Genomic DNA, 24041 nt, shown 5'->3' on the forward strand with positions numbered 1-24041 from the left:
GGGGGGGGCTCTGTAACTTACCTGGCTGCTTCTTGCTCTGACTGAGGGCTGCTGGGAGCAGGGCTTGTTGCATGTGCCCGCCCCCCGGGCTCTTTACTGCCGGAGCTCCGCTCCTGTGCGCTCCTGCCGGAAATGGCCCCTGGTCCTCACGCTGTGTAAGTCTTTAAATCCATGTTCCCTTCTGCTTTATACTTAGTAGTCTTGGATTATCTCTTCAAGGGCTGTGAAATTCTGCGTTTCCTTACACAGATTGTCTAACTTCTGCCCTATGGGTGTTTTTGTTTGTGTGTCTTTGCTAGGAAATTCTGTCAGCTGCCAAGAAAAGTAAAGCCGAAGACAATCAGGTACATCAATTTAATTTAAATCCTGTTTGTAAATTTTGATTGGGGGCGGACTTATGTATCTCACCAGGTTATTGTTAGTAGCTTTTTGTGAATGCAAACAAAGTTTGTCGTGGAAAACTTTTCTCTTTCTGAAGTTTCTTTCTTAACTGTGGTGAAGACTGGTTACGTCTTTTTTAAAAAGCCTGTTTTTGAATCGGGTATTTGTTAGTGTTCCTGAGTGTAGTCATATGCACTTTTGGGCACATGTGAATAAAGTGTTAATAGTGTGTAAGTACTAACTGTGCAATAATGACATTCTGCTTCTCTGCTCAGTAGACGTTAAGTCCTTGAGGCGAATGGAACGGGGTTTCCTCAGCGGTAGCCATTTTAGTCTGTTGCAGTGATAAAAGTAGGGTGTTGTAGCACCTGTAACACTACATTATTAAAACAGAGGCCCGTTTTTATAGTTTTGCACCATTTGAATCCAGTAGCGATTGCATTAGGACCACAAGTCTTCATCGCTTTTGAAGGATATTTGTTTTGCCGTCCTGTGTTCATGTATTGATATATTAAGGGAGGAGAAAGAATCACGTGAATGAAGAATCTCCACTCTGATCCTGGCTGTCATTGGTTGCATTTCTTGGGCAGCAGCATGGTTTTAAAAAAAAGAAGTAATCCGACACAGTGAATGTCATTGCATCGGAGAACCATCGACTAATGATATTGAGTAGTTGTATGAAGTAGGGGGGTGTATAGTAAAATGAGGAAATGCAGGTGTTTGGTTGTACTCCAAGTGACCTGTGTTTTGAATCAAAGCATAAGGGTTGTTTTTTTTTAACGAGTTGAGCCATATTCACTTTATTTATTCAAATTTATTTTATTTATTCAAATTCAAATCTATAGCCCGCCCTCCCCACAAGCGGGCTCAGGGCGGCTCACAAATAGGGCAACACATGCCAGTAGTTAAAACAGTAAAAACAAGATAAAGCCAACATTTGCAAAAACATAAAGTGCTCTAGGTTACAAAAAGATCTTCAATCAGGAGACGGTATCCTGGGGATGGTAGTCCCAATTCCATGGTCTCCTGGCTTGTCAGGCTTTGACTGTTGACGGTTTATCCTCTGGTTAACATCTGAACTGAATAGAGTAGCTGTCAGTTCTAGCCCCGAGCTGGTGTGAGCTACCAGCCTTGTCCCCAGCTCGCCGTCCACCCAGCGGTTCGAAAGCTTCGGCGAGTAGATAAAATGGGTACCACTCCTTAGAGAGGGTGGGCGCACACTAAACCCCCGTAGGGGAGGTATTAGCCGGCGAATGGAATGTCCAGCTCGGAAGCCTGGAAAAAAGACCTCTTCGGCATTAAGAAGCCTGTGATGGGCCAATCCGGCCAGGAGGTGGCAGTGCGGTGCTACGACTCAAAGCAGCCCAGGAAGAACCAACGTCATCAAGCCAAGCCGAAATGAATGCCGCCCGGAACACGACTGATTATTATTATTATTATTATTATTAAAGCAGCATGTGTCAGTGATAGCAAACATGAACAGCGTGTGGATGGAATAACCCCATTGTCTGTGAACTTTCTCTCGTAGAATGAAAGCTCATCTCTGAAACTGTGTGCAGAAGAATTCCAAAACAACGGGGACTCAAATAGCATTATTAAGAACAGGTTGGCACAGGCGGTCCGCCACAGCGCCAAGCATTTTGTTGACCCAGTGCGGATGTTTAACGGCCAGCCGGTACCTTTTCAGCAGCCCAAACTCTTCTCTGGAGGTGTAATGAGATGGTACCAAGTGGAAGGCATGGAATGGCTGAGGGTATGGCTTTACTCTTAAAAACTTTGAGTGGCGTCCGAGAAAGAGGTTAACTGTTAAAGGTAGAAAGGAGCAAGGGTCCAGCAGCACCTTAAAGACTAACAAAATATGTGGCAGGGTAGGAGCTTTCGTGAGTTTACTGCTCACGTCTTCAGATACCAAATCTGAAGAAGGGATGTGAAGAAGTGAGCAGTGACTCACGAAAGCTCCTCCCCTGCCACATATTTTGTTAGTCTTCAAGTGGTCAAGACGCTGAACTGCAGGCTGTGGAAGGTCGGTAGTTCAGCAGTTCGAGACCCGAGTGTGCCGCATGACAGAGTGAGCTCCTGTCTCTAGTTACAGCTCCTGCCGACCTAGCAGTTCGAAAGCAAGAAATTGCAAGTAGATAAATAGGTACCACTTCGGTGGGAAGGTCACAGCATTCCGTGCGCCTTTGTGTTTAGTCATGCCGGCCACATGACCACGGAAACGTCTTCGGACAGCGCTGGCTCTTCGGCTTGGAAACGGAGATGAGCACCGCAACCCTAGAGTCGGATTCGACTGGCTTTCGAGCAAGGGAACCTTTACATTTACTTTAAGGTGCTCCTGGACTCTTGCTCTTTTCTGCTGCTGCAGACGGACCAACACGGCTACCCATCTTGAACCGTTAAAGGTGTTTGTGTAGCCATTTGGCTGGGTCATTGGTGCTCTGCTCCGTCATTGGCCGTCTTCCGTTACACTGATTTCAAACAGGCGTTGATGAGCATGGAGTGTGCCCAGAAATCCCTGGTCCTGCTTGCTTTTGTCAGAACACTTTGACACGCTGTTCAAATTGGGCCAAGCCACGGTTCAGAGACCTGAGCTACGGTTTGAGATAAAAGTCTGATTGCCTGGCCTGTGATAACAGCTGCTGCGGCTTCTCCGTTGCCCATGGCTTTGGGTGGATAGGAAATGAAAGCAGGCAAGTAACTGGAAATCCTGGTAGAACTGGATGCGTCAGCTGTGGAGTCTCGTGAGCAAAACGTCTACTTTGTGAGCTACTGGCTTTAAAGTTGTGAGCAAACGATTTGGCTACTGCGTAAATTAGTTTGCTCTGGAGCCCTCCTTCCTGAGCTGAGACAAAAATGTGTGAGTCCGGAGGCTAGAAAAACTGAGCTGGCTCACACTAACTCAGCTTAGAGGGAACACTGGTCAGGACCCTGCCCACAGTGCCATTCTAGGCATTAAGCGGCAGCAGCATGGGAGGGGGGGGCCCCCCCCCCCCCCCCCCCCCTGCTGCCACAGCCGCCAGCCAGGTCCAAGCCAATCGCTGCTCGTCTTGGACCTGTGGGAAGTGCCCAGGAGAGGGATGAGCGTGCAGCATTATAGGGCCTAGGTCAGCACCTTTGAGAGACCCGAGTGCCCAAACTGCGACCCGAAACCCACTTATTTATCGCAAAGTGCCAACACGGCAATTTGACCTGAATACTGAGGTTTTACTTTAGGAAAAAAACAACTCATACATTAACTTAAGATGATCCAAACAAAGTAAGGAAAGCAATCCCAAATGCTTTCATTTACTTAGAATTATTTGGCAGAGAATTCGACACTTTAATGATGGTCTGGGCCTGGCTGGGGCGATGGCACGCGTGCCCACAGAGGTTCGCCACCACTGGCCTAGGTGGATTATTAACGTTAAGGGCTTCAAATTATCTGTTAAGTATATTGCAAACTAATGATTTCCCCCTCCTCTTGTGCCCACAGATGCTGTGGGAGAATGGCATCAATGGTATTTTGGCCGACGAAATGGGTTTAGGAAAGACAATCCAGTGCATCGCCACAATCGCCTTGATGGTGGAGAGGGGAGTCACCGGCCCCTTCCTGGTCTGCGGGCCTCTGTCTACGCTTCCGAACTGGATGGCAGAATTCAAAAGATTTGCTCCTGAGGTAAAATGTCACCTCTTATTTAAAAAAAGCAAACCTTCTTCAGGTAAAATGTCACCTTTTGTTTAAAAGCAAACATTCCTGAAGTAAAATTTCATATTTTATTTTAAAAAAAGGCGTGGCTCATGTTCATTAGCCTCCTTTCTCCCTTGTGGCATTTGAGGTAGTTTACAATATAATAATTACTTAAAAGAAACAGATTATTCTTGTTTCCTCCTTAACCGCTGTAAGCTAGGACAGGGTCTGTGTCTTGGTGGCAGAGCGCTGGTTTGGTATGTGGAGAGTCCCAGGTTCAGTCGCCAGCATCTCCCATTCAGAGGATCAGGTATCAGGCGATGGGAAAGGTCTTTCTCTGCCTGAGACTCTGGGGAGCTGCCGCTGGTCTGGTTGGGCAGGACTGGATGACCTTGGGCAAGCCACAGTTCTGACAAGAGCTGTCCTTGGAAAAGAGCAGTTTCTGTCAAGAGCTCTCTCAGCCCCACCTACCTCACAGGGTGTCTGTTGTGGGGAGGGGAAGGGAAAGGAGTTTGTAAGCCGCTCTGAGACACGTTTGGGTAGTGAAGGGCGGGGTATAAATCCAATCTCCTCCTCTTCTACTTCGACTGCCTCCTCCCAATACTCTTCTTCTTCCTCTTTTTCCTCTTCTTCCTCTTCCTCCTCCTCTTCTTTCTATTCCTCTTTCTTCCTCTTCTTCTCCTCATTCTGATGGGGGGGCTGAGTTAGTCTCGGTGAGCCATGTGGTGCTTCTCCCCCATCAAGACCCCAGAAGCAGACGCTGGTCTTTGCACAAAGTGTGGCCATTGCATGCTGCGCAGGGTGTACTCGTGATCGCTGCCTGGGTACAGGTGTCTGACTTTAAAAGTCAGTGTTGGTGCATGGTGATTCAGTTTTGGGGTCTTAAAATATTTTGGGGTGGGTGGCCTCGGAGATTATTGGGATGTTGAGCTGGGCTGCAACGTTGCGGCTGCTAATCAATTCAAAACTTTTTGATCGGGTAAAGAAATGGTGCCCCTTACTAATCAGCCAACACGTCCTAAAAATAATTAACATTTTTTTTAGAAGTTAAAACTGTAGACAGCAGTCATCTTGCATGACATATGTAGGCGTGATAAAAGGGGTCTGCTTTTTCTTCGCAAAAACAGTGCAGAAATTTTGGAGTTTTCTCTGCAGGCTGCTGTGCCCATAAGGGTAGGCTTCGAAATAAATTCCCAAGCGGTTTGTATCCGTTGAGTTTCTGTCCACTGATTAGCTAGATCTCAGCCTTAGAGACCAACAAAGCCTTTTGAGGGATATGGGTTTTTGAGAGTGAAAGCTTCCTTCGTCAAATCTGACGAAAGGAGTTTTGCCTTTCGAAAGCTGACAACCTGAAACTCTTTGTTGGTCTCGAAGGTGCTACTGGGGCCAAAACTACCTGTTCTACTGATCCCCTCTGAAATGTCTTCGTCTTGATTAATTAGTTACTGTGACTCCATGCCTTGACCCCAGAGCAGAGTCTGAAACATACAGTGAAAGCACAGTTTTGCATTCTTTTCTTATTTTTTTTTTAAATGTATTTTCTAAAACCTGCAAGAAAAATAGGGAGGGGAAAACTATAAACTAGGGGAGAAAGTAAAGATAAACCGCTAAATACCCAAGAGGTGGGGGTCATATAATGCTTACAGTAGAATAGCTTTGAATAAAATAAAGAATAATTTGTTAGCTTGTAGGTGATCATTGGAGCTGCGGTGGCTCAAGTGGTTAAGACGCTGAACTGCAGGCTGTGGAAGGTCCGTAGTTCAGCAGTTCGAGACCTGAGTGAGCTCCCGTCTCTAGTTCCAGCTCCTGCCAACCTAGCAGTTCGAAAGCAAGAAATTGCAAGTCGATAAATAGGTACCACTTCAGTGGGAAGGTAGCAGTGTTCCGTGTGTCTTGGTGTTTAGTCATGCCGGCCACATGACCGCAGAAACGTCTTCGGACAGCGCTGGCTCTCCGGCTTTGAAACGGAGATGAGCACCACAACCCTAGAGTCGGATTCGACTGGCTTTTGACCAAGGGAACCTTTACTTTTACCTAGGTGATCATTAACATTGCTTAAGTAATTCAAGTCCAGGTATTCTGACTTAGTAAAGAACCATGCACAAGAACGGTTAAATAATAAGAATCAAAAGTCAAACGCCAGAGAAAATTAGCATCTCATTTGCACAGTTTTGCTTTCTAATCCCACTCCTAGGGAGCATGTCCACAGAAATAATCTGTGACCTTAGACATGAAAAAGCTCCCACAGCCCCACGGCATGCCTGGTGTCCGTGCAGCAATCACGCGTCTCGCAAACTTTGTTTAAAACATCAGTCCCCATCCCAGTTTGTGAACCAGCCTGAATACCTAAAGTCTAGTGAAGGACTCTTTCTCTGTGTCCTGCTTTGTATTGTAAATCATTGTTTTCATTCATTTTTTTAAGGTTCCAATAATGCTGTATCACGGCACCCAGCAAGAACGACGTTCGCGGCTTCATAAAATCCGAAAGAGAACCGGTTCCCTGAATGTCCATCCCGTGGTCATCACTTCTTTTGAAATAGCCATGAGAGACAGACATTCTCTTCAGGTGTGTAAGAAACTGTGGTTTAATCAATACAGTCCACTGGGATCCTTAATACGGTCCCAGATAGGCATGTTAAAATCATTTCTCTAGGAGCAGGTGTCATGTGTGAATGTGCTCTGAACACTGTGTTCGTTGTTGCTTTGGGTACATACGTTTCGGTAGTGCTTTGATTCGGTTTATCAGTGGTTATGAGCAAAGAATGTATAGATTTGTCCAGGCCGGTTTTAGAGAAAATGAAAGATATTTTCCCCCAGTACCTAAACATTCTTCAAGCAACAGATTATATGTAATTATATAAAATTATATAATTAAAATTATATATAATGTTATATAATTAAAATTTAAGTTCCTTCTAATTGGTCTCTGCATGAGGATTCATCCTTGCGGTCCTGATCTTGGTGACCCAAGCGAGCCAAATCTCATCAGGTCTTGAAACCTAAGCAGAATCAGACCTGTTCAGTATTTAGATAAGAGACCGCCAAAGAAGTCCAGGGTTGCTACGCAGAGGCAGGCGATGGCAAACCACCTCTGAATGTCTCTTGCCTTGAAAACCCCCACCAGGGGTCGCCATCAATCAGCAGTGACCTGAGGGCAATTTCCATCTCCCCCCCCCTCTCTCTCTGAATTGCAAGGAAACCTATAGATTGTCCTTATTGGGTCCTGTTCTTTCTCTGCCCATCTGTGTCCTCCTAAACTGTTGTCAGAAAAACTCCTTGTGCCTTCGGTCTGGACTTCTTTGGCACATCCCTGGATTCTCTCCTTATGAAAGAGCAAACATTATAAATAAAGCTTGCTGGGCTTGCTAAGGGTGTAAGGGCTGGCAGTGGGGGGTTTGGGGGGGGCAGAACAGTTTTCTCAAATGACTCTTGTTCAGTTTTTCTATTGGGAAATTTTGGGGAGTGTTGGGGGGGGGGATCCTATGATTTTTGAGTGAGAGAAACCTCGCTCAAGAAAGAGAAAACTTTGAGTGAGAGAAAACTTGTCTTACAAATCGTTTTACCATTCCGAATGTACAGCAGGGAAACGTCAGAGAATTTTCTCAATTTATCCAGTGGAAAAACTGGGAAATTTTATAAAACAATTTTAAAAAGTTACACTGTAGACATAAGTCAAAACTTTTTTTTGTTTATGATGTTGTCAACAATTTATATGCTATAATATGTTTAATGATGATACATTAATAAAGAGTTCAGTGTTTCCAATGCTATAAAGTTTAGCTCAATACCTAAATAATTCTGGTAGTGCTACTATTGTGGGTCTATGAGAGTTTGTGTCCAAATAATACACTTTTGATTACGGCAGCATTTATTTTCTGATTTTAGCTTTGATTTTTATTCTCCTCTGTCTCTCAGATGGCAAAGGTACAGATATAAGTGCTATGGTAACATAATATGCAGTGGTCTGCGACTCTTTCTCGAGTATTGGAAATACTTGTAATTTTTCTTATAGAAAATTTCCATTCCCTAAACATGCCAAATAGTACATTTTTATGTTAACGAAGTTATAAATGGTCTTTCAAATCAAAGACATGCAGGTTTGGTAGGAAAGTAAGGATTGCTAGTATTTCAGTTTTTCCCAAGCTTCCCCCCCCCTCCCCCAGCTTCAAAATTGCAGGGAATTTTACATCTCTTGAGTTCTTGCAATCAAAAGAGTCCTGCAGAACTTCAGGCTGATGTTGTTTACTCCAGTATCCTGTTTGCTGAAGTAACTTTCAGGAGGGCTTTTGAGGCAGTAGTTGTTCCTTCGGTTGACTTTCACCACCTTGGGATTCCATGATGTTTTGCCTCTGATACTGGAGACTCTCTTTAGCATTGGTGACTCATGTTTATGATGAATCTTCCATGAATTTGTCTAATCTGTATTTAAATCCAAGTAAAATAGTGGTAGTTACTAGGTCCCAAGTTACTAGGCCTTAAGGAGAAATACATCTCTTGAGTCTTCCAGTTGGTGGATGGGCCTTAACCACAGAGTTTTATATGTAGTTCTGGAAATGAAGCCATCTCCTTTATGATGCTTTAAAAACTTTCCTCCAGAGAAGGGACTGCAGGCTTTTTTCTGTTCACCTGGTCTTAGTCATTCAAATCCAGGCAGCAATTTCCCCACCTTCTCTTTATACCTTGGAAAATGTGATCAATTTGACCTTCTTTGCAGAGCACAGTGGGAGTAAACATGTTTTTTATTTCTGCTTTGTCCCCCTCAAAATAACCCAAATCTTCATTCCTCCAGAACTTCTACTGGAAGTACTTGATAGTGGACGAGGGACACAGGATTAAGAATATGAACTGTCGTCTCGTCAAGGAATTAAAACAGTTTAGGACAGACAATAAGCTGCTGTTAACTGGCACTCCCTTGCAAAACAATTTGTCTGAACTTTGGTCCCTGCTGTACTTCCTGCTGCATGATGTCTTCGATGACTTGAGAAGGCAAGTTGCGATGTGTTGTGTCTTGTGGGGGGGGCTCTACATAAACTGCTACTGGGGTCCCCCCAATGTTCCCCCTAAGCTGTGGAGTCTCGTGAGCAAAAATTCTACTTTGTGAGCGACTGGCATTAAAGTTGTGAGCGAGCGATTTGGCTACTGCATAAACTAGTTTGCTCTGGAGCCCTCCTTCCTGAGCTAAGACAAAAATGTCTGAGCCAGAGGTTAAAAAACTGTGAGCTAGCTCACACTAACTCAGCTTAGAGGGAACACCCACCAATGTTCCCTCTAAGCTGTGGAGTCTTGTGAGCAAAAATTCTACTTTGTGAGCTACCTGCATTAAAGTTGTGAGCGAGCGATTTAGCTACTGCATAAATTAGTTTGCTCCGGAGCCATCCTTCCTGAGCTAAGACAAAATGGTGTGAGCCGGAGGGTAACAAACTGTGAGCTAGCTCTCACTAACTCAGCTTAGAGGGAACACTGGTCCCCACCACAGGAGCCGTGGGACTTGCCCACACCTTTCCTGGTGTCTGCCAAGTGTTCTTAGAGAGTGGGTGGGCCAGATGGGACTCTTACCCAGCAAGGCTTCCAATTGGCCACTGGAGAATCAACTCGCCATGCCGATTTTTTAAAATCATTGCTGTGGCAGCAGCCATTTTGTGGCTGTGCCCCACCACGCTATGTCAGAATTCTAAAGGTGCCTGCAGGCAGAAAAAGACTGGGGGCTCCAGACCTAGCAAATGCCTCCACAATCTCATTTGCCTGACCTGGAATTCCTAAGCTGCCTTTCCAGGAAATAAGGCCCTCCGGTGACTTACAAGTTTTTGGCCACGATTGCATTGCACGTACCTAGATTTTCAGTGTCGCATGCAGTCTCTTCAGAGTCTTGACTTGCAAAAGAAAGCTTCTAGATCTTATCGTTGGCAAGTGGAATAAACGAGTTAAAGCAAATGTAAACAAATTTGGATAACGTAGTCTGGAGAACTCTTCCTACCATAGCAGAATTTTTTTTAAAAAAAAATGGAAATGGAAAATGTGCATCATGCTGTCAGGTTCCACAGCCAACAACGGAGTACACGCTTATCAGAAAGGTTATACTTTATTGAAGAGCTATAGATGCATTAACAAAGTCACTGTTAAGAATGGCGTCGCCCCTACAAGCATAATGGGATATAGGGTATTCGTATGCCCCCCCCCTTTCTTGGGCCAATTAGCCACATTCCCACGCGTGGGACGTAAGAACATAAGAGACGCCAATGTTGGATCAGGCCAGTGGCCCATCCCGTCCAACACTCTGTGTCACACAGTGGCCAGAAATACCAGGTGCCATCAGGAGGTCCACCAGTGGGGCCAGGACACTAGAAGCCCTCCCACTGTTGACCCCTCCCCCCCCAAGCACCAAGAACACAGAGCATCACTTGCCCCAGAGCCCCTATCGATACCTTGTGGCTCATAGCCACTGATGGACCTCTGCTCCAGATGCTTATCTAATTCCCTTTTGAAGCTGTCCATGCTTGTAGCCGCCACCACTTCCTTCTGGGGGAGACTTTCCTCCAGAGAAAACTTTCCTCCAGTCTGGGGAGAAGGAGCCCCAGGCCGTTAGAGCTGGAGCTTGAGAACCGAAAGCGCTCCCACGGTTCCCTCACTCCTAGACACCACACCACCTGCATAGTTGTTGATAAGCAAGCGTTACAGCAGTGAAGAAGCACAGAAGGAATGCAGCAGTACTTTGTACACAGGTCATCAGACACTTCCCACTACCATGGCAGCATAGCTGACACATACTCATTTTGGGGGGAAAAATAAATAAATCTATTACTGTGTTTTCCTCCTAGCTTTGAGTCCTGGTTTGACATTACCAGCATTTCTGAAACTGCCGAGGATCTCGTTGCTAAAGAAAGAGAACAGAATATCTTGCACATGCTGCATCAGGTATTGGTTTTCATAGATCAGATGGAAATGCATGCATAGTTTTTTGTTGTTGTCTGGAATTCCACTTTTTTTCCTAACTGTATTTACAATAGAACAAAGTTTGAGTCCAGTGACACCTTTAGGACTTGAAAAAGTTTAATTCTTATACCCAGAATTAAACTTTGTCAGTCTTTAAAGGTGTCACGTTGCTTCAGACCAACCCGGCTACCCACCTGAATCTGTATTTAAAATGAACATGCCCACATTTGTGTATCTATACAAGTGTCAGGACCCACAGCTAAACAACGAAGTACACGCTTCCAGGAAGGTTTTACTTTTATTGGAAAGCCATAGATGCAGTAACACGAACACAGGAATGGCAGGATACCTGTGCGCATAATAGGATACAGGGCTGGACTCTCTAACGGCTGCGAAGCTGGGAATGGAGAAGCTCCCACAGACGATAGACACCACATACCTCACCAGTACAACATCAAAAATAAGTGTTATAGCTTTGAAGCAATTAAGCGCATGGGAAGGAATGCAAAGCAATTAGAAAACATCTCCACACTCATGGCAGCGTAGCTAACAACCAAGTTATGCATCCCCGTGCACTTCGGTATATAGCATCCTTCTTATATTCATGCACAGGTATGTGAAAAGTGTATTTGCTGAATAATTGGGCCAGTAATAAGAATATGATGCGTTTCTGCTGAATGGGCTCTCTATCCAGAGTCAGACCAAGAGTTGGGACACCCGGGCCCAGATCCCCACCCTGCGTCGGAAGCTCGCTGGGTGACGTTGGGCCAGTTGGATGCCAGTTTGGTGTCGTGGTTAAGTGTGCGGACTCTAATCTGGGAGAACCGGGTTTGAGTCCCCACTCCTCCACTTGCACCTGCTGATGTGACCTTGGGTCAGTCACTAGCTCTGGCACAGCTGTCCTTGAAAAAGCCGTTTGTGTCAAGAGCTCTCTCAGCCCCACCCACCTCACAGGGTGTCTGTTGTGGGGAGGGGAAGGGAAAGGAGTTTGTCAGCTGCTCTGAGACACCTTTGGGTAGTGAAGGGCAGGGTATAAATCCAATCTCTTCTTCTTCTTCCACTTGCACCTGCTGGATGACCTTGGGCAAGCCGTAGTTCTGGCACAGCTGTCCTTGAAAAAGAGCCGTTTCTCTCAGAGCTCTCTCAGCCCCGCCTCCCTCCCAGGGTGTCTGTTGTGGGGAGGGGAAAGGAGAGGAGATTGTAAGCCGCTCTGAGACTCCCTTGGGTAGTGAAGGGCAGGGTATAAATCCAATCTCTGCTTCTTCTTATTATTTTTTATCTTTATTCTAGATCTTGACCCCTTTCTTATTGAGAAGACTGAAATCAGATGTTGCTTTAGAGGTTCCTCCCAAGCGTGAAGTGGTCGTCTATGCCCCTCTTGTAAAGAAACAGGAGACTTTCTACACGGCTATTGTCGACAGGACGATCCGGAAGCTGCTGGGGGATGAGCAGGTATTTGCTGTGGCGGTCTCCTGCCACAGGGTCTGAGCAGCCGTGGGCATAAGCAGTACGGCTGCCCGCTCCGGGTTGGGAAATACCTGGAGATGTGGGGTGGGGTGGGGTAGGGCCTAGGGTGGGGTGGGACTTCAGTGGGGTATAATGCTGTAGACTCCGCCTTCTGAAGCGGCCATTTCCCCCAGGTGAGCTAACTTCTGTTGCCTGGGGATCCGTTGTAATCCCAGGAGATCTCCAGCCACCACCTGGAGATTGGCACCCCTCGTAAGCAGCATACTGCTACCCGGGGCCTGTTTTGTGCATGAATGTGTTTGCAAAAAAATGCCGCAGTGCTAGTAGACCCCAAGCACAAATTCTTGCATGGATGTGAAGTCCTAAAGCGGCTGTGGATATAGATGCTTGCCTCTGGAGGTGTGAACATTGGCTTGTGGTCCTCCTCTAGTCCAATTTTATGCATGTCTTTAAAACGAAGCGCCACCGCCACCACCACCCATCAAGTGTGTTCCATTTATTGGACGGAGTAAGTAAAAGTCCCCTGTGTGCTTTCTGGGGACCGTTCAGAGTTTTGCAGTATTGGCCGTGCGCCAGGTGACTAAATCCAGGCACTGTGTGTGACAGGTGGAAATTTTTACTCCTGATCCTGTTCAGACCACCAGCCTGTATAGAAGTCAGTAGAAACCCAAGGGGCTTGATCCTGTTTAGACCTACAACATGCACACGAAGCTGCGTTATCCTGAATCAGACAGTTGGTTCTATCCAAGTCAGTATTATCTACTCGGACTGGAGGTAGCTCTCTGGGGTCTGAGACGGAGGTCTTTCCCATCACCTGTTACCTGATCCTCTTAACTGGAGATGCCGGGGATTGAACCTGGGACCTTCTGCCCTGCCACTGGGCCACAACCCTTCCCCTAAAGCAGTGCTTCATACACGAACATAGATGAAGCTGCCTTATACTGACTCAGTCCATCAGGGTCAGTATTGTCTACTCAGACTGGCAGCAGCTCTCCAGGGTCTCAGGCATGAGGTCTTTCACATCACCTACTGCCTGGTCCGATTTAAGTGGAGATGACAGGGACCTTCTGCATGCTGAGCAGACGCCCAACACTGAGCCATACCCCCCGCCCAGCCTTTATAGAAGTTAGCAGAAACCCAGTGGTCAGTTCCACTCGCCTTCCTTGAAGAGCCATGCGCCCTGTTCGCGATTGCTTTCCTCCCGCGGGAACCTGGGAAGGGGCGGTCACGGCAGCTACTGTTCTCCCCCTCCAGGAGCCGGTGGTTGAGTTGAGCTCTGCAGGGAGGCCAAAGCGCCGGAGTCGGAAGCTGGTTAACTACCGCGAGCCTGGTGAAAACGATTTCCCCGATGAACTGGAGCTGCTGATCAGCAAACGGCAAGAGGAAGTTGAAAAAGAGAGGTGCTTATCCTAAATGTGGCTGCATTCATTTACAGAGTGTCTTTGCACCCAATCTGGACGCTTTTAGGAATAACTGAGGTCTCAGAGACAGGCAGTTTTTATAAATCATGATTTTGTACAAATGAGATAATGATACCATCAATTAAAGTAAAGGTGCCTTGAAGAGTTGTGCTCGCTGACTCCCATGACAGTCCCCGTAATTAAGAGCAGGGATAACACACGCATGGAGCGCCTTATGCTGAATCGGACCATTGGTCCATCAAGGTCTGTGTTGTCCAGTTCTGACCTCGATAGCCCAGGCAAGGACTTGTCTTTGGCATCACCTACTGCCTGGCCTTTTTCAAACCCGTAGGTGCCAGGGGTCGGACGTGGGACCTTCTGCATGCCAAGCAGACATTCTGCCGTTGAGCCATGCCTCCTCTCCAGTTTTGTATATCGGTTGGTTTGGGTCTGTGTTTGAGTCGTGCTCATGGCGCCATGTTCACAAACTTGTCCTTTGCCAGGCCCGTGATAGAAATGAACATGCCTTTGGACTCTGAAATCAACCTGAAGCTGCAGAACATTATGATGGTGCTAAGGAAGTGCTGCAACCACCCGTACCTCATTGAGTACCCTCTGGACCCTGCCACACAGCAGTTTAAGGTAATGGGTTAGTAAGAAGCTTGTTTGGAAGGGTGCCCGTTCTGGTTTTCTCTGAACAAATCGATTTGCAGAGAGCAGCGGTTGACCCATGTCATGTGTCCGTCTCTCTTTTCGCAATCCAAGAACATTGTAATGCTTCATACGCATTTATCCCTAGAACATAAGAGATGCCAATGTTGGATCAGGCCAAAGGCCCATCCAGTCCAACACTCTGTGTCACACAGTGGCCAGAAATAACAGGTGCCATCAGGAGGTCCACCAGTGGGGCCAGGACACTAGAAGCCCTCCCACTGTTGCCCCCAAGCACCAAGAATACAGAGCATCCCTTGCCCCAGAGCCCCTATCTATACCTTGTGGCTAAGAGCCACTGATGGACCTCTGCTCCATATGCTTATCTAATACCCTTTTGAAGCCATCCATGCTTGTAGCCGCCGCCACCTCCTGTGGCAGTGAATTCCAAGTGTTAATCACTCTTTGGGTGAAGAAGGACTTCCTTTTATCCGTTCTAACCCGACCACTCAGCAATTTCATGGAGTGCCCACAAGGGGTTCTTGTATTGTGAGAAAGGGAGGAAAGTACCTCTTTCTCTACCTGCTCTTTCCCATGCATACTCTTATAAACCTCAATCATGTCACCCCTCAGTCGTCGTTTCTCCAAGCTTCTGTGCTTACTAAAGATATATTCCTAAGTGAACCTCCACGTTCAGAGGTACTAATCCTCTGAATCCAAGAGCCAGGAGGCAACCTCAGGGGAAGGCCTCGGTCTCTGTGCCCTGTTGTTGGCTATCTAGAGGAACTGGTTGGCCCCTGTGTGAGGCAGGATGCTGGACCAGCTGGACCACTGATATGATGCAGCGGGGCCCTTCTGATGTTCTTATGAAGGCCTCGGCCTCTCTGCCCTGTTGTTGGCTCTCCAGAGACACTCTTTGGTCACTGTGTGAGACAGGACGCTGGACTGCATGGACCACTGGTGAAAATGTTTAGTTGTGTAGATATTCCATGAAGAGCAATGTGTCAGGACTGGGGGGCGTGATCACTGCCTGCTTTCGTTGAAAGCCCAAATTCCGGGGAGAAGGGAGGTAATTTAAAATTATATGCTGGGCAGAAGGAGTGGAAGAGACTAAAGCCAGTCTTGTGGGGGCCGCTGCCACTGAAACAACGTCATTTTGATCTGCATAGCCAATCAGGAGCCCTCCTGGGCAAGAGACTCCTCTGGTCCCACCGACTTTCTCAACCACTTGGTGGGTGCCCCCAGGTTGGGGATCCCGGCCCCAGAATTTCAAGCGAGTCGTCTCTAGATGCCGTTTCAATTTAATTGAGTGTGACCTAAATTATAGATTCGGGGTCAGTAGCGTCTTAGAGACGAACCAGATTTTCAGGGCAGGAGCTTTCGAGACTCAGAGTCCATCCCCCGAAAACCTTGCTGGTACAAAAAGCTATGGAACCTTTATATAATGGAGAAAATCTCAGATACTCCATGAAACAAAAAATTGATCTAAAGGTGGTCAGAATGACATTGTATGTATATGGTACCCCATACTAGTACATCTATCTACCAAAGAAACAGTACCTGATGTAATAAACACTCTGCATCTATGGTAACTTTCAAACTGTATAATACCGACAAATTGTATGAGATGTATGAAGCCGTTGAGAGCTGCCTATGCTCATGCTTACCTTGTATATCTTTGCTGTTTATAAAAATGAATTAAAATTATCTGTTAAAAAAAAAGTAAAAAAAAAAAACCTTGCTGGTCTCCGAGCTGCTACCGGACTCGAACCGAGCTCCTCCGCGGCAGTCCGGCCCGGCTGCCCTCTAAAACGGACCTCATTCTGTTTTCCTGACCTGAAGGTCGACGAGGATCTAGTGAAGAATTCGGGCAAGTTCTTGCTCCTGGATCGCATGCTGCCGGAGCTAAAGAAGCGGGCGCACAAGGTATTTCCCCTCTCTTATGTCAAAACGTTGTTCCGAATGCCTCGAGCAGAAAGGTAATCGGTCGTCTTTGTTCCGTAGGTGTTGATATTCTCGCAGATGACCAAAATGCTGGACATCTTGATGGACTACTGCTATCTAAGGGGCTACCAGTTCAGCCGCCTGGACGGAACGATGTCTTACGCAGAGAGGGAGAAAAACGTAGGTGGCGCCTTCCCTTGAAAGGCCGTGGCCGTTCTGCGTGGGCGTCCGGACGCTCCGTTACACACAGCAAATGATTTTGTCCGTGACGCAGAACAACCAGCAGCCTAACTGGGAGATACGCAGGAGCCAGGCGACTGTGAAGCGTGGTTTGGTGGCGGAAAGTGCCGGCACGTCACAGCCGACGTCTGGGGATCTATAGTGTTTCCAAGGCAAGAGGTGGTCTCCCCTCCAAGTCCTAAGCAGGGCCTGAGATCTGCTTAGCCCCTGAGATCTGGCAAGATTGGGCAGTCCAGGTCAGGGCCCATAAGAACATAAGAGACGCCAATGTTGGATCAGGCCAAAGGCCCCTCCAGTCCAACACTCTGTGTCACACAGTGGCCAAAAATACCAGGTGCCCTCAGGAGGTCCAGCAGTGGGGTCAGGACATTAGGAGCCCTCCCACTGTTGACCCCCCCCCTCCAAGCACCAAGAAGACAGAGCATCCCTTGCCCCAGAGCCCCTATCTACAACTTGTGGCTAATAGCCACTGATGGACCTCTGCTCCATATGCTTATCCAGTTCCCTCTTGGAGCCGTCCATGCTTGTAGCCGCCACCACCTCCTGCGGCCGTGAATTCCATGTGTGAATCACTCTTTGGGTGAAGAAGGACTTCCTTTTATCCGTTCCAACCCAACTGCTCAGCAGTTTCATTTCTCCACGCTGAAGAGCCCCAAGCGCTTTACCCTTTCCTCACAGGGAAAGTGTTCCAACCCTTTTATCATTCGAGTTGCTCTTTCCTGCACTTTTTCCAAAGCTGTAATATCCTTTTTGAGGTGTGGTGACCAGCACTGCACACAGGACTGGGTTATGGGGGTCATGTCCAATGTTCCCTCTAAGCTGTGGAGTCTTGTGAGCAAAAATTCTACTTCGTGAGCTACCAGCATTGTAAGCGAGCAATTTGGCTGCTGCACAAATTAGTTTGCTCTGGAGCCCTCCTTCCTGAGCAAAGACAAGAATGTGTGAGCCGGAGGCTAAAAAATGGTGAACTAGCTCACACTCACTCAGCTTAGAGGGAACACTGGTCGTGTCACACCTGTGATGAAAGATCCGCGGTAGCTTCTGGATCCCGTGCAAAGAGCTGCCTTTGCCGTTTAGTGCCCTCAGTGGCTTGGGTCGGGGGCCCTTGCAAGACGGCCTCCTCCCATCCGATCTAGGTCTGCCTTGCAAGCCTTGTTCTCGGGGACCCCCCCCCCCCCCCCCCCCCCCGACCAGAGACAGGGCTTCTTCAGTGGTGGCCCCTCTTTGGCGGTGCCTCCTCGGAAAGGGGCAGTGGTTGAAATGCAGATCTCAAAACTCTGGTTCTTTGGTTTCTCCAAATGAGATTCATTTTGGCAGAGTTCTACTGATATACTGACGGGGGGAGGGGAGAAAGTGCTTCCTTTGAAAGTAGAGGAGGAGTTAATTTTATACCCCACCCTTCTCTACCCGAGGGAGTCTCGGGGCAGCTTACCATCGCCTTCCCTTTCCCTCCCCACTTTGTGCCAGTTTGGTGTCGTGGTGAAGTGCGCGGACTCTGATCTGGGAGAACCGGGTTTGATTCCCCACTCCTCCACTTGCACCTGGCTGGATGGCCTTGGGCAAGCCGTAGTTCTGATAAGAGCTGTCCTTTAAAAAGAGCAGTTTCTGTCAAGAGCTCTCTCAGTCTCAGCCCCACCTGCCTCACAGGGTGTCTGTTGTCTAATCTGGGAGAACTGGGTTTGATTCCCCACCCCTCCACTCGCAGCTGGCTGGATGACCTTGGGCAAGCCGTAGTTCTGTCAGAGCTGTTCTTGAAAAAGAGCCGTTTCTGTCAGAGCTCTCTCAGCCCCGCCTCCCTCACAGGGTGTCTATCTGTTGTGGGGAGGGGAAGGGAAAGGAGCTTGTAAGCCCCTATGTGACACCTTTGGGTAGTGAAGGGCCATGGGGTATAAATCCAATCTCCTCTTCTTCTTCTTCCCCACTACAGGCACCCTGTGGGGTAGGTGGGGCTGGGAGACGGTACCTCTCTGGGCGTTTCAAAAGACAACCTGACTGTGTTTCCTGTTGTGTCTTGTTCACAGTTTGCTCGAAGGCGAACATCCTTCTTTCCTTAAAACAAGCTCTCTTGCTCTCTCGTAGATGCATAACTTTAACACAGATCCAGAAGTCTTTATCTTCCTGCTAAGCACACGGGCCGGAGGCCTTGGCATTAATTTGACAGCCGCCGACACAGTCATCATTTATGACAGCGACTGGGTATGTTTTGCACGCCAGCAGGCGCAAGTTGCGACCCCTCATCCCCGAGGGCCACGTGCCGAGTTCTCCCACACGCAGGGAGCTTCAGAGTTTCTTCTGTGCGGCAGTAGCCCCAAGTCCATCCTTGAGATTTGGGGCAGTTTCAGAAGTATTCTTCCAGTGCCCTGCAGTGGTGAGCCAGGGGCCTGAACAGAGCATTAGAACCGTATCTCCCCCCCCCCCCCCGGCGGGGCAGTCGTTTAGGACTCAGCCTGCCGAGCTCAGTTCACGCAGGCCTGGTTGGGCAGCTCACAGAAAGAGGGTGAGGCTGAAGAGCCGGTGTTTCTGAAACCCAAAGTCCAGTTAAGCAGTTCTGTGACTTACCCTACTCTGTCCAAAAGGACAGGTTTCTGGCAGCTGGTGCTGTTTTTCTATTATTTTAATATGGTTGATATCTGTTTTTAGGTTATTGTTCTAGGTGATCATTTGCCAGTGGAAAGGTGGGCTTAAAAGTATTTCTAAATAAAAGTTTATATAAATACGGCACTCAAAAGCAGATACAATCCCACCTAAACTTGGGTCAGCCCTCCTGCGAAATGTGCAGCGTGGAACAGCCGTTTCAGGTTTAGATAAAGAGGGAATTGGAGGGAGTTGCATTGAATCTTCTCCATAATGCCTTGGACCTGTTATTGGTAATGCTGGTCTTCTCGAACATTTGGGCCGCTTTGTGGTTCCAAAAGGAATCTTTGCAGTGAGAACTCCCATCCAGAGAATCTGGCGTTACCCGAAAAATCGGCAGACGTTTAACGCGAGGTCCAAAGGGTGACTTACCTCCTTAAGCCCCGTTGCGTTCCTTTCTCTGCCTTAGAATCCTCAGTCTGACATTCAAGCCCAGGACCGCTGTCACAGGATCGGCCAGACAAAGCCCGTGGTCGTGTACCGTTTTGTCACCGCAAACACCATCGACCAAAAGATTGTGGAGAGAGCAGCTGCCAAAAGGAAGCTGGAGAAACTGGTCATCCACAAAAGTGAGTGGACCCACCTGCCTGGGAACAATTTATTTGGTCTCTTGTTGGAGCCGCCGCCCTTTTCAGGGCTTCCGGTGGGGCTGTGCTCTTCCCAGCCCAGTTGAACCTCTGTGTGACCTGGCCAAGTGTGCTTGCTGCATGGCCAGTGCCGATGTCCCAACATCTGCTGGGGAGGAGCTGAAAATCTTCTTCTGTTGAAAGAAGGGAGGAGGAAAGAGCGCAGAGGGATCCAGAGAAGGGAGTAAGCTGTTGGAGAAGTGACCTTCCCCAGAGATGCAAGATGATTGGGGGGGGGGGTTTAAGCCAGGGAGGGGAAGGCGATGCAGCCAGTGCTCCTTTTGAGCCCTGTGGGTGCAAGTGGTTGGGGGGGGGGTGTCCGAGTTGGGCTGAGAGCCCCAGGGCAGGTCCCGTACAGACCTGAACCACCTGAATGAACCGCTGGAGATGAGCTCTTCTCTGCGCACCCGGTAACTGGCTTGTCAGGAGTCACAGGAATTCGGGTGGCTGCATGTAAAGATTTCTCCTGCAGAAGAGAAGTTTTTGCTGAATTCTGGGCTTCTAGGGAAGGGAAAGAAAACAGTTCTTTGTAGGGGGGTCGATGACACAGTGAAAGGCCCTCTGAGCGATAGCCGGAAAGGAAGATGCAGTTGTCCATGGGACCTTGACATATAAGTCAGAACCTAAAAAGGTTAGTCAAGAATAGAAGAGGGCCAACTCTACAAATCTAATTATGAAACATACAAAAATATACATGTATTTATTAAACACAAATTAAAATAAATAAATGCCCATTCATACCTCATATACAAATATAAAAATACAAAGGCTGATAAAATAGACCTAATGCGTTTTGGCCTTCACAGGCCTTCTCAGAGGTCTAATGCAAATAGAACATGTTGGCTAATATGTAAAAATATATACAATCAAACATATGCAAAATATGAAATAAAGACCAGAAAACAATTGTTCCAAAGTTTAACCACTGGGCAAAAATACAAATAAAACCTCCAGTACAATCACATGTCCAGTAGTACCTCTCTCTAGTCAACTATACATTCTCCTCATGTTTAGAAAGTGGCAGCTAGAGATAAATAAATTCATATGGAAAAACAAAACCCCACGGGTAAATATTAAAACTATGTCTAGAGCATCAAAACAGGGGGGCTTAGCTTCACCAGATCTCTTTCTATACTATAAGGCAACCACTTTAGCATCACTGGTCAGACATTATGACTCTGACTCAGATATTGATTGGATGTGGATTGAGGAGGGATCAACAAAGGGTCAAAAAATTCAAGCTTTGCTTTGGAGGAGTAACCGTAAACTTTTTAATGCTAAAGGTATCTCACCCTTTCTAAAACACACTCTCAAAGTTTGGGAACAAACTAAAAAAACACTCACTTCTCCATCCTCGAAACTGAGTACCTTCTGTGGGCAACCTTGGTTCTTGCCGGCATCACATTCTTCGCATTTTTGGCAATGGAAAGAAAAGAAAGTTACAAGAATTATAGATGTCATTCATAATAATAAACTTCTGGACAAAATAGATATTGAAAAGAAATATGACTTCCAGATTCAATGGTGTGAGTACCTGCAACTCCGCCACTTTATAGAAAGTTCGGCCTTTAAAATCTCCCTGACCAAACCCTTGACAGATTTTGAAAAACTTCTCTTTTTAAGACACCAAAAGAAAGGTTTAATAGCGAAAATATATAAAATGCTACAAGCCCCTCTGTTGGAATCTCCTTTAAGTTGCCAGCAAGCCTGGGCAATAGATCTAGATAGGCAGATTACGGAAGATCAATGGGATCGAATCTGGAAATCCCAGGCTAAGCTTTCCAACTCTCTTTATATTTTTGAAGCCAATATGAAAGTTCTCACCTGATGGTACCTTACCCCAGCTAGACTAACACACATGATGCCTCAAATGAAACCCTTATGTTGGAAACAATGTGGGGAAAGAGCGACTTACTATCACTGCTGGTGGAAGTGTAAAAGTATTGAGAAATTTTGGGTACTTGTCATTAGAAAGGTTAAAGATTTAACTGGTTATGAGGTTCCTTGGGATCTGGCCTTAATTTTATTGAATTTATGGCCTGCAGATGGGTTCTCATTTGCTAGTAGAAAATTGGTGGGTACTCTACTCACGGCGGCAAAGATAGTGATTGCCAAGCACTGGAAAGACCCGAGTCCTCCAAGTATTCAGCACTGGCTTCATAAGGTGTGGGACTTATTCCTGTTGGAGAATTTTAATACGTTCCATTCAGAAATCCAAACAGAATGTGAATTGATGAGCCCACTTCATGCTTGGTATCCCTTATTGGACAAGATTAATATAGACAAATTTGACTGGGAAAATGTCAGTAATGCTAAATACAAATTGTTGTTATATAACTAAAAATTGTTGTCTTGTACGGTTAGAGAAGTGTAGTTTTCTCGCAATACCCTTGCTTTGTTGTTTTGGACTTCCCTGTTGGATTTTTTTTTCTGTATGTATAAAACTCTCAATAAAATTTATGGTTTAAAAACTTTAAAAAAAAAACAACAACTATACATTCTCCTGAGATTGTATAGCCAAATGTTCCCAATGTAGTGTTCCTTAAGTTTCAAGGTTTTATTTGTATTTTTGTCCAGTGGTTAAACTTTGGAAGACATTCTGATAAGGACTTCTCTTTTTTTGCCCTGGAGTATGTTCGACCTTGTAACCATCTGCAGCATTTGAAAGCAAGGGAATTGTTTTGGATTTATGCCCTCAACACTGTAACACCATATGGTTTGAACGAACTAGTAGATTGAGAAGTGAAGTGATCAGATTTATAGAGTTGGCCCTCTTCTATTCTTGACTAACCCCTTTTTAGGTTCTGAATTCTAGGTTTTAGGTTCAGTTTTTTTTCCCTTTCCCCTTTTTTGTCCTTACTACCTTGACATATAAGACCTTGCGCGTCAAAGGCATCTCTTTGAGGCTTCCTTAGGCTTTGGGGGCCTGAGCGAAATGGGTTGCAGGAGCTGCTCTCTGGTCCTCCTATGTGTGTTTGATCTCATGGATGGGGGGGAGAGCACCGAGACAAGACACAACTTCGGTCCAGCAGGGGGCGTTAAAGGCACTAGCGTGATGCTCTCAGCCTGTGGCACAGCCGTCCATCTCTCAGTGGTGCCATTAACGCTGAACTAACGTGCAGCCTGGCAGGATGACCCCTCTTGCTTGCCTTCCAGATCAGTTCAAAGGGGGCAGACTTGGCGTGAGCAAGAGCTGCTTAGATCCCAAGGAGCTCCTGGAGCTGCTGCAGTCCACGGACTATGACAGGTCAGTTTGCCTCCTGCGTCACAGGCCGGGCTGTACGGAGAGCCTGCTTGTTTTGATACGAGTGTGGGCTTCTTTGCACGGAGAACATCGTATTGGGGGCGGGGAGCTGCAAGAAGGGGATGCTGGTGACAGGTTTTAACATTTAAACGTGTGCTCTTAGGGAAGTTAAAGGATCCAGAGAGAAAGTTATATCTGACAAAGATCTAGAGCTGCTGCTGGACAGAAGCGACCTCCTTGGTAAGTCCAGACTGTATTTCCGGTTAGCACTGAATTGTTCTCCGGCAGCCCGTTTGAAATTTATTTTATATTTATGTTTGGGTTTATATCCCACCCTACCCCGAAGGCTCAGGGCGGCTTACAGGGGCACTCTGTGCCAAGATTATAACAGTAAAACCTATAATATAAAACAATAAATTACAGTAAAATGCAGTAACAAGTTTACAATATAAGTTTACAAGTTTAACCAAGATGGGTAGCTCTTAACCTCCATGGTAGCTTCTTGAAATCTTGTCATCCAAATCATGCCCGGACGCCTCGTCCCTCCAGTGGGATCCAGACAATCATGATGGTAATACAATAGTGCATAGGGGCAGTGGTGGAATAGTGGCGGCGGAGGCTCCTACTCAAAGGCCTGGCGGAAGAGCTCCGTCTTGCAGGCCCTGCGGAACTGAGAAAGGTCCCGCAGGGCCCGGATCTCCTCCGGGAGCTCCTTCCACCAGGTAGGAGCCACCACCGAAAACACCCTGGTCCTGGTCAAATGTAGAACTCCACGAGACCCAGTTTGGTGCTGTGGTTAGGAGCGCAGACTCTAATCTGGGAGAACCGGGTTTGATTCCCCCACTCCTCCACATGCG

The 24041-nt window shown here is 47.0% G+C and overlaps 1 protein-coding gene across 1 annotated transcript in view; it reads left to right on the forward strand.

The window, feature by feature from the left end:
- Positions 1-24041, forward strand: part of HELLS (helicase, lymphoid-specific) — a 37946-nt gene that overhangs the window by 11502 nt on the left and 2403 nt on the right. Inside the window, exons 7-21 of the mRNA XM_015416499.1 lie at positions 300-344; positions 1910-2134; positions 3854-4036; positions 6471-6614; positions 8838-9034; positions 10864-10960; positions 12269-12430; positions 13700-13845; positions 14349-14487; positions 16339-16422; positions 16501-16620; positions 18760-18876; positions 19724-19883; positions 23097-23187; positions 23348-23424. Of these exons, the coding sequence (XP_015271985.1) occupies positions 300-344; positions 1910-2134; positions 3854-4036; positions 6471-6614; positions 8838-9034; positions 10864-10960; positions 12269-12430; positions 13700-13845; positions 14349-14487; positions 16339-16422; positions 16501-16620; positions 18760-18876; positions 19724-19883; positions 23097-23187; positions 23348-23424 (1987 nt within the window). The remainder of the gene's footprint in view (positions 1-299; positions 345-1909; positions 2135-3853; positions 4037-6470; positions 6615-8837; positions 9035-10863; positions 10961-12268; positions 12431-13699; positions 13846-14348; positions 14488-16338; positions 16423-16500; positions 16621-18759; positions 18877-19723; positions 19884-23096; positions 23188-23347; positions 23425-24041) is intronic.

The sequence above is a fragment of the Gekko japonicus genome, unplaced genomic scaffold (genome assembly GCF_001447785.1).
Source record: "Gekko japonicus isolate JY-2015 unplaced genomic scaffold, Gekko_japonicus_V1.1 scaffold2471, whole genome shotgun sequence".
Lineage (NCBI taxonomy): Eukaryota > Metazoa > Chordata > Lepidosauria > Squamata > Gekkonidae > Gekko > Gekko japonicus.